Consider the following 9,909-nt stretch of genomic DNA (forward strand, 5'->3'; position numbering starts at 1 on the left):
CTTACTTGCTAAGATACATAAAGGCTACAAACAACCCATAATTCAACACTTGAGCATTCACACTCTCAGTGTTGTTCTTAGGACTGGGTCAAAATATTAATTTCGTGATATATCATTGTCCTTCCCTGAGCAATACCGTAATCGACATTCCGGGGGGGACGGCAAATATCGATACCGCTCTAAATTAGTCTCTGCCAGTTCCACTTGCTAGGTGTCACTACTTGATGTCTCCTCACGGCGGCACTGTTCAAATGAATGAGGGAAAATTGGTGGGGAGTTACCTGGCTGAAGAAGAGGGAGTTTACGGCGTGATAATGGTGGAGAAAGCATCCATGTTCAATACATAGATTTTATGCACTTTGTTCTCTATGTTATAATAATAATTTAACTTTTCACCAATGTTTTGTTTTCTTCAGTTAGACAGATGTTGTGATGTGTCGCTATATGATTGTCTTGCAATATATTTATTTGAACAGAATCATTATTAACCGTATGTGTATGGTAAAGTGAGGTGACCTGTGATCCCCACCCCTATTGTTATACTTATTTGGTTTATTACAAAAGAGGAAACCCTACCTTTTAATGTCTTCTTGATGCACTAGTGATTGTCAAGTCCACTGTATATAGCCCAACATCACAAACACAATTTGCCTCGAGGGGCTTTACAGTCTGTACAGCAAATGACACCCTCTGTCCTCAGACCCTCACACAGAGTGAGAGAAAACTCCACAAGAAACCCTTGTACAGGGGGTAAGTTGTTCTTATATGATAACAACTGTAAATCAACTTTATTGAACATATTACATTTATGCTGACAGTGTTTATTTTCTGTCATTAGCATTACTGAGGCATATTTGTAAATGAGACCGTTTTTGCCAGTTTGTAGTATGTTGAAATTAAGCTCATCTGGTATGGTTTTAATTATGATCAATGATGACTAATCTGCTCATGCCCTCAGCTGCACTGAGGAGTTTGCGCCGCTTTTTGTTGTCCAAACTACCTGGAACCTCTGCTGACCTCCTCTGGTGCTTTAATCAAACTGCGTCTTTGAATACAGACAATGAAATCTGAGCGAAAGCAGGTCTGCATCTGAAAGAGGTTGACAGTGAGTCGTCAGCGAGTGTGTTCCTCTGTTGTTACAGCCCCCACCCTCTGCCTATTGTTTTGAAATACACTCACAGAGGAGGGGGTTATCACTGAGGGCTAATTTATTCAGCTGCTTCCCCCCATGGTGAGTGTTTGCATGCTTTGGGATGGGGATGTGTGCTGAGCATCTGTGCCTTAATGGAGAATACATTGGATTTCTGGAACAATAAAGCCTAACGCGACAATCTCAGGTTGCTTATGATACAGTTCCACCTGTAACATTTGAATCAAGAATGTACACAGATCAGCCACAATATTAAAAGCAGTTACAGGTCTTACTTTTGTGGGTGTATCTCATGTTCACCCTGTGGTCATTTGTGGCGTCTGAGCAATTTGAAGCTCTGTGTCAGACGGGACACATGCTGATGATGTAAATGAGGCTGTAGCTGGTATCAAATTAAACACCTTGTGGTGTTTTGATAACCATTCCTCACAGAGGAGCTTGACTGTGTGTTGTCCCAGCATGGTGGTGGCTCTCACACAGATGTCTGGAGATGCTGACCTCTGAGCAGGAGGTGTCCAGAGCAGGAATGTGCTGCCTTGTGGTCCTGCAGACTTTTCTAGGGGAGTTCACACAGCGAGAGGTCCTTATACAAACCACCACATGTCTTTTGCCTCAAATACAATGTACAGTTTGCTTTGTTTTGCTTCGACTCAGAATGGCAACAAATTAGTTTGTTGTTCAGTATTTTTCCTTGCACAGGTGTTCATGGAAAGTAACACGAACATTTTACCTGCATTTTAAAAGTCTGTTTTCTTTCTCGTATTTAGTAAATGTTCCGACTGAGGAAAACACATTCCAGCTTCCGCTAAATGGACATTCTATTGTCATTGAACCAGATGTGTAAATGCTCTGTCAAAAGGGAGGAATGTCTTCACCTGGCCTAGTTCGTCATCATCACCTTCACGGGTCCAAGCAAGACCCTTGTTGTGGAATGCAACTCATTTACCCCACGGTCGCGCATAGGTGTGGATCTATCGGGTCATACATACAGTACATACAAGTATTTATTTATTTTTTTTAGCTTGCTGTGTAGTTTGACAAAAATACAAATAAGTTGAGAGGTTTTGTCTTGCCTCACTTGTCTTTGCCACATGGAAGAAAAGCAGGAGGAGGATGTACAGTATGTGGAACGCTGCGTTACCAATCTGATTTCTGGCAGAGACAAAAATTCACCCAAGGAATCTAGTGTGACATACAATGGCATTTAGTATCCTGATATCAATGTGACCAACAAAAGCTTACCTTATCCTGTCAGTCTGTGAATGTTTGAGTTGGTGTCACCAATTTACAGCTCACTCTTTTTAATCTCTAACACAGATTAATCAGTCTAACCAAAGCCTGTTACATTTCCTCTTCACTTAAGTTACTGAATCGTCACATTTTAAATACCCAGGATGATTCATGTGTGCCGAAACATGATCAAAAAAGTGTGAAAACTGTGGGTGAGATTCAACAGTTATGTCAACAACATTGTTGGACATGTCATACCAACAGGAGAGAATAAACTCTGTGTTCTGAGTGTGCAATAACATGGCATATTTTTCCATTAACTTTTGATGTTTGAATATGTTGTCCTGTGCCTCAGGGAAGCAGTGTTAGATTTATTTATTTTTTGGCACACAGCAACTTGTCTTGTAAAGTAACTTGTTCAGGAGTGGAGGAAGAGTTGGAGGGAGGAGAGTGAGGCCAAACCCCGCCCCCCTGATTTCTCACCATGTGACCGTGCGTGGTTTTAAGGCTCACTCAGTCCCTAGTCAAACAAGACTCATCCTTGTTGGTAGAAGCGTGCGCTCAGTATTTTGGAAGACTTTGTAGAGGCTTTGGAGGAACTCAATCATGCGCTGCAGAGTGAGCTACAGTTTGCCCTGCTCACCAGGGACATCACCCACCTATTCTGGACGTTTGATGTCCTACAGAGCGAGATGCGTCAGGTAACAAATTTAAGACACTGTGACTGCTCTGTTTAATTGTTGGTTTAGTTTCCATCCATGTCGCCTATGTGTTTGTTACAATTTGGGGTGAGTGTTCTCTTGTTTGTACTTGTATCCTTTTCGTTTTCTCCTATATACTAATTATTGAATGCTCATATGGACTCAAGTCTATATGAGTCCATGTGGACATCGAACTGTTGACATCCAATGTGCTCCACATCCACTTGTCCGCTGTGTCCCACGTGCTTTAAGTTGTTTGGCACCGGTCAGTGGTGTGCTGGCTTCTGTCCTCTCTCTCGTTCTCTCTGGCATGGTTTCCCTACATTTGAATCGCCTGGGTTAATTTCGTTTGTAGTTCTTGTCCCCCAGGGCTGCATGTGTACCGTGGCCTGCAGCCTACGTGCGCTACAGCATGATCGTCGGATGTAAATGTTGACTACCCCAGCTTCATATAGAGTGGTGTAGGTGATGATGCACAGTGTCCAACACTTTGTTTCGTTTTTAACAGTTTTAAATGAATAGAAGTGACGTCGTAGTGCGGTTATTGGAGTTAATTTAATTTTTTTCTGTGGTTTTGTTAATTGCATATTTACGCACACGCAATACCACTTAAATGTTCACTAATTAAATTTTGAATTCATATTTTTCACTTTTTTTACATACTTGTCCTGTATTCAATCTATTTTTTTATTTGGTCGTTTCTACGTGCGTCATGATGTGTTTGAACTGCTTCAAACATCGTTGGAGTCCATGAGCACGTCATGTTCCCTCATTCCTCACACTCCTGCCACAGCTCCCCCTAGCGGCTTCTGGACGCCTCTTTTTTTGTTTTGCATCCTCATCTGGCAGGGCGGAGATTGTTGTGCAAGAGAGTTATTCTGGACATTATTGTGATTCACTGACTAAGTAACAGACATTTTGTTTTACATTTTTTGGAAGAATTGAGTGACGTGAACTACAGAGTTTGTTTGTATGCGAGGATTCGTAGCCTGGAGTAGTGTAAGTCGATCGTCTTTGTGTTGGAAGTGGGGGGCGGTTTTTCTTTCTTTCTTCCTTTCTTTCTTCGTGTGCAGAGGGTGAGGTAAACAAAGCAATGTTGCTGAAGCGATTTTGATCACATTTGAACGACGTTGGAATCGCTTGATATTTCACCAGAATGTGATAAAACGGTGTTTTATATTCTGCGGGTGCGGATACGATGAGATTCGGATGGTAAAGTAAACGGAGTGTGAGCCGCACCCGAAGCACAGCTCCCGTAGGAGTGAAGGAAGGCAGACTAGCTCACTCCTCATCCTCGGATCTAATAACGACCGCGGTGACTCTTTTGAGTTGTTGCCATTTAAACTTTCCACAAGCGGTTTTTGTTGTTGTGTTACGTGATCACACGTGCTACAGCCTTCACTTTTTATTCTTACTCAGACAAGAGCACCTGTTTTTCTTGCTGATTACAGACGTCATGGGAGATGGTTCAGTTGTAGCTGACTCCAAGTGAACATTTTACTTTAAAAGCTTCTGGAATTTAAAGTAAAATACACATATTTTAAAGGGCTTTATCTCTTAGTTGTTGGTAGGGAAGGAATGGAGTAAATTTAATGTGTAGTTTCTTTTCTAATGAATATGTGTGCTTTTTGTCCAATGAAGTAAAGTGTTGCACATGAGGCACTTCACCTCTCACACCAATACTTCTTAAATGTAAATAATATGTACTGGGATTTGACAGTCTGACCTGTGTTTTTAGAAAAGGTGCCATGTCTGTCATTTCTTACTTGTTCTCAATAACCTCAAACATGAGCTCTGGGCACGTTTTAAAAGTGTCCATTCTGTGACGCTTTCTCTTTACAGCAGTAAAGCAGTAAAAATGTATCTATAATCAGAGTCACTCATAAATCGCTGAGGTAGTTTCTGCCACTGAAAGGAGGAGATTTGACACGTTGTGAATGTGAAAACTGATATCAATCTATGGCAAATGGTAAGACATGGAGATCTTAACATTTCCCTTTTTGCCTCCTCAGTGCGTCTGGTGCCAGCGTCGTTGCCATCGATAACAAGATTGAGCAGGCAATGGTGAGTTTTCCTCAGTTAAAGACAAGTAACAACACATGTGGCCAGGTGACACGCATTCTCTGCAAGCCTGTAAAATTACGTCTTACATCATAATTGTTCTGCTGCTGTTGAGTGACACAACTGTCTCATTGCCCACACAGTTTGACTGATGAGTTATGTTATGCTGTGCAGTCTCAATCTCCCCTTTCTTCTTTCAATAATGGAATTTGGCTGGGTGTCTTTGTGCTAATTTTCGTGTCCTGTGTCATGTCATCTCTCAGGACTTGGTAAAGAGCCACCTGATGTATGCCGTTCGCGAGGAGGTGGAGGTTTTGAAGGAGCAGATCAAAGAGCTGTATGAGAGGAACTCAATGTTGGAGCGCGAGAACGCCGTGCTGAAGTCACTGGCCAACTCAGAGCAGCTGAATCAGCTCTCCAGTCAGACCAGTCCGAGCAGCAGCAGCAGCAGCAGCAGCACAGTGCCAACGCTCCAAAACCAACCCCCGCTCATCACAAACAACAATAACAACAGCCCCTTAGTTCACCACGATAGCAGTCAGAATGTCCCTCATCAGCCCAACATCTCCTCAGCGTGAGCCCCTTCCTTCAGTATATGCGTTCAAACACACACACAGCTCCCATGGTCAGGAGTGGAAGATCCTGTTTGACAAAGACAACAACTACTACCATCCTGTTAGCTCCATTAAGCAAAATGGCTCGGCTCTGTACATTTTGTTCCCTTGTGAGGGACAATCGACAACAACAACATTTTTCTTTTTCACAGAGAGCCGTGCCTCAGTGTGTGCACGCTGCAGGCCTTCACGTTATTAAGACATATATACCAACCACTGAAAAGTCTTATTCTGGTCCTGTGTGTGGCTGCAGGAAAGGAAATAAAGGAACGGGGTAGAGGTGTTGGTCCTTACCATATAACTGCATGCTGTTATTGTGCAGGTGACGGGGGTAAAAGGGCACAGAGGGCTTGATTTGCTCGGGCAACAAGTGATTGAAGAGGACGACGCCTCTGTGAAGGAGTGATGATGTGGGTCCTGTAAAACATCCAGCAGGTGCTGTCCTCCCACTGTCTCACCTCCCATCACTCCAGGGTTGGAAGCCAGTGGACTGAGGAAGACCTGGGAGGATTTGTCTTCTCTGAGCAGAAGAGGGCGCTACGTCAGCTTGAGTAGAGCGAGTCAAGAACCTCAGCTTGTTAAATGCTGCAAACAGAGCTTATGTTGTTTTTCTCAGAGCCACCATACTTTGTCATGAATCGTAATACTTTTTAATTAGTTCAGTTTTAGTATTTGCATTTATTTATTTCAGGGCTGCTATTTTCATAATGTAAATGAACAATGTCATTGAGATACTTATTAAAGCAAAAATAAGAGAAAAACATCTCTTTTGTCCTTTGGTATTTTAGAATGTGGTTTCAGTTATTAAATTTGGTCACAACAAGTAGGCAATAAGTTCCGCATTACAAAATGATTCTTGTCACAAGATAGTGCTAACACTAAGGCTGAGCTTGCTTTAGGTGATATCCAGGTTGAATGTATATTTTGTAAAGTATTACACGTGAGGAGGGTTTGTACAGGTGAACAACATTTAAGATATGAAATATGTGATGGGATGTTTCGATAAAGAAACAAATAATTTACTTTTTCTATAGACTGTCAAAACAAACGTAAAAACAAAAATGAATTTCGGGTGTGGTTAAGGGGATGAAAAGCTGTGAAAATGGTTCAACCTACTTTATAACCAAAGACGCAAAGCTGTGTACGATTATTCCCCCCCCCCCTTTTTAAATGCACAATTTCGTATTATTTTCTACTCTTTCTCCATCCTATATTTTTGCTGTTTTGCATGTTCTGCATGATCTATAATCAGACCACTGTCTTACCTCATGTTGTTATCCAGCCCTCTTATTTTTCTTGTCAAGCTGTCAGTCTGTGAATGTTTGTAAGGATTTATGAAAGAGAAAGGGAACACTGGGCGGAAAGGTGGTGTAAGTGGTCTAAGGGTAAGATTTAAGAATGATAGAAAAGCTGTTGGGAGTGGCCTTGTGCACAAAATATTGTCAAGAAAAGGAGCCATCTTTTTCAAATGCAGAGATGGTTGTATTCCATAGCTCATTTTAATGTAAATTTAACGAATGCAGCATTCAGATTTTTATTGTGGCGTACAACACTTTGCTTGCAAAGACGAAGAACAACGGAAACTATGAAACATTTTCACACTTTAAAGCTGGAACCCAGTCGATTGTGTATGAGCATATTATGGGATGTCCCGTCTATGTCACGTCTTTGTGCCTCCTTTGCCGTCGTCTGCTGTCGTCAGGCGATCCGGTTTCTTTCTCTGTGGCTTAGAACCAAACCAAAATGCTTGGTAATTGTACAATCAGTCACTTTTTGAAATGATGGACTCTGTGATTTCTTTGTTTTCCAAATGGGCTTATTTCCTGTCTCTTTGTTTTTATTTTCTTTTGTTTTGAAGGAGATGCCATGTACATGCCAAGTGTACTGTATGAAAGTGATCACTGAGCCTAGGAGAAAATATCTTAATGCCCCTGTAATGTGCTGTTCAGACAATTTTAGTTTTCAGTCAGAAATAAATTACTGTTTCATTAACATCTTGTGTCTGACGTGTTATTTTACCTCTTCTCCACAAATTACACACTGATCCCAATGTGTAGTGAACTATAGAACTACACATGTGGGTCTAGGGAATACTGAACAAAACCTTTTACTAAACCTACTCCAAAGTAGTTGTACCTATTTTGCCTTTGTAGCTTTGAACTCCCTTTGTTGTTCATGTAAATAGTAACACATGCAAAAGTGACAGTTGCTTTAATTAGCAACTGCATTAGTGTACTATTTCAGTACCAGGACCTTGAAACTGGGCAGCTAAACAAAGTTTGATAGTTAAAGTTAGTCAAATGTATCTGCACATTTTGGGAGTGTTAAGCAGCAACATAATCATAGGCACAATAAGCCCAATGAGGGACATAAAAGTAGGAAGATAAAATCTGACAATAAAAATGACATTTGCAATCAACTAAAATGACATATTTCAAATGTTATTTAGAGGTTTTAAACCCTGAGTTAATGATAATTTAACATTAAGCCTTTTGGATGGTTGTGTCATAACATTTTATACACCTTAGGTAACTGGGTCTTTAGCCAACTCCTGACCTCATCGTCCACCAGCAACAACATTCATCCTGTGACTTATGTGTGACGTTTCCAACTTATGGGAAACAGACTTCTAACTTCACTTCAGCAAGACTCCAAATACAGAGGAACTCTGATCGCCACCCAAATTCTCAGAACTACGAACGACTGATTGCTTGTTTCGACTTATTCATTTTTCCAAGGGAGAAGTGAACAGTCCTGTCTGTTTCCTCCGTGTTATGTAAAGTTGAACTATCAGCCTTTTGCATGTGTGACATCTCCAACCTGTCATTTCAAACACAAATTATTGCTCTTTGCTCAACCAGAGAAGTGGTTCATTTCAAAGCATGTCCTGTACAAAGCCCAACCAAATATTCACTGCTAGCTGAAGGTGGAAAAAAAGAAGTTGTCAGCGTCTACTTTCTTTCCCCCTCTGCCTCTTTTGTTCCTCTATTTTCCTTTTTTTATCAATACAATCTCTGCTGTTTGGTGCCTAGACCTTGTCATGTTTCTGTTCTTTTCCAGGTGTAAACCGACTCAGTGTTGTGTTTGGCAGTGACTGTCACACACGTTTGTCATGTCTAATATCAAACCGAGTCCTCTGTTTGTTTGAAAAACAACAGGGGGGAGAGGGTCATTTGTATTGAGCAACGGAATGAGGTTGACTTTGATCTTCAGGCTTTTCCACAGATATGATTAAAATAAGACCAGATAATAAACTATGGCTTTGAGATTAAACTTTAACGTTCAAGTGAACCAATATGAAATGAAAAACTGTTGTGCTGCTGGAGTCTTTGTTTGCAGGTGCCACCATGTGGATCCAATTTCCCCTTTTTGAACTTTTACGGAATTACATGTAATCTGATCAACTGTGCCATTTTGTTCCACGGAAAATCTAGATTGACCATTCTGGGTTATTTCCAGCCTTGTATCTGGGTTGATTTTCTTTTTGATCAGATATTTTTCTGATTATCTATGTCAATTAAGTTTTGGAAAAACATTTTTAATGATGACATAATGGTCAGAAACACTGCTGAGGTGAGGTGAATGCAGAAAGACCTGACTTTCCCTATGCCTCCATGACACTAATGTAAAATATGAAAATAACAAAGGCAATTTACGGCTCCAAGTAGAAGTCTATTGTGAAGTAAAAAACAGGATTAATCAGGCTTTGCGTCATCCATTCTTAACAGATCATCCGACTCACCTACTTTCCACACTTTGTGTGTGCGCATGCCTCAGCAGGTTACAGCTCTGAGTCACAAAGGCCGCAACATAGTTATGGTATGAAAGGGGTGCGTTTCCAACGTCACTGTGAGTAAATACAGATCAGTTTCTGAAAAATAAATGACAGATGAAAGCCAATATCAACACCTCCATTTTTTTAACGTGTGTGGACAAGCCATGACTCTCACACATTGATATGTGTCAGGTACCTGATAACACTGCAGAGCGTGCACTAGAAACCCAGGTTTTTTGTGCAATTGTGGGGAGTAACTATTCAAGCACTCCAAGGTCATTTCACTCCACGGACAATTTTAAAGTTGCAGTCAGTGAGTCAAATTCTGAGCGGGTCAAAACAGATATAACCTGCAAACATGATCATGTTTGATGTATT

The 9,909-nt window shown here is 41.0% G+C and overlaps 1 protein-coding gene across 2 annotated transcripts in view; it reads left to right on the top strand.

Moving 5' to 3' along the window:
- Nucleotides 1-7,748, top strand: part of tsc22d2 (TSC22 domain family 2) — a 34,290-nt gene extending 26,542 nt beyond the window's left edge. For both annotated transcript variants that reach the window (XM_044043979.1, XM_044043980.1), the window contains 2 exons: nt 5,094-5,145; nt 5,406-7,748. In XM_044043979.1, coding sequence (XP_043899914.1) covers nt 5,094-5,145; nt 5,406-5,720 — 367 coding nt within the window. In that variant the 3' untranslated portion in view covers nt 5,721-7,748. The remainder of the gene's footprint in view (nt 1-5,093; nt 5,146-5,405) is intronic.
- Nucleotides 7,749-9,909: the final 2,161 nt, after the last annotated feature.

Source organism: Solea senegalensis, linkage group LG14 (genome assembly GCF_019176455.1).
Source record: "Solea senegalensis isolate Sse05_10M linkage group LG14, IFAPA_SoseM_1, whole genome shotgun sequence".
NCBI lineage: Eukaryota > Metazoa > Chordata > Actinopteri > Pleuronectiformes > Soleidae > Solea > Solea senegalensis.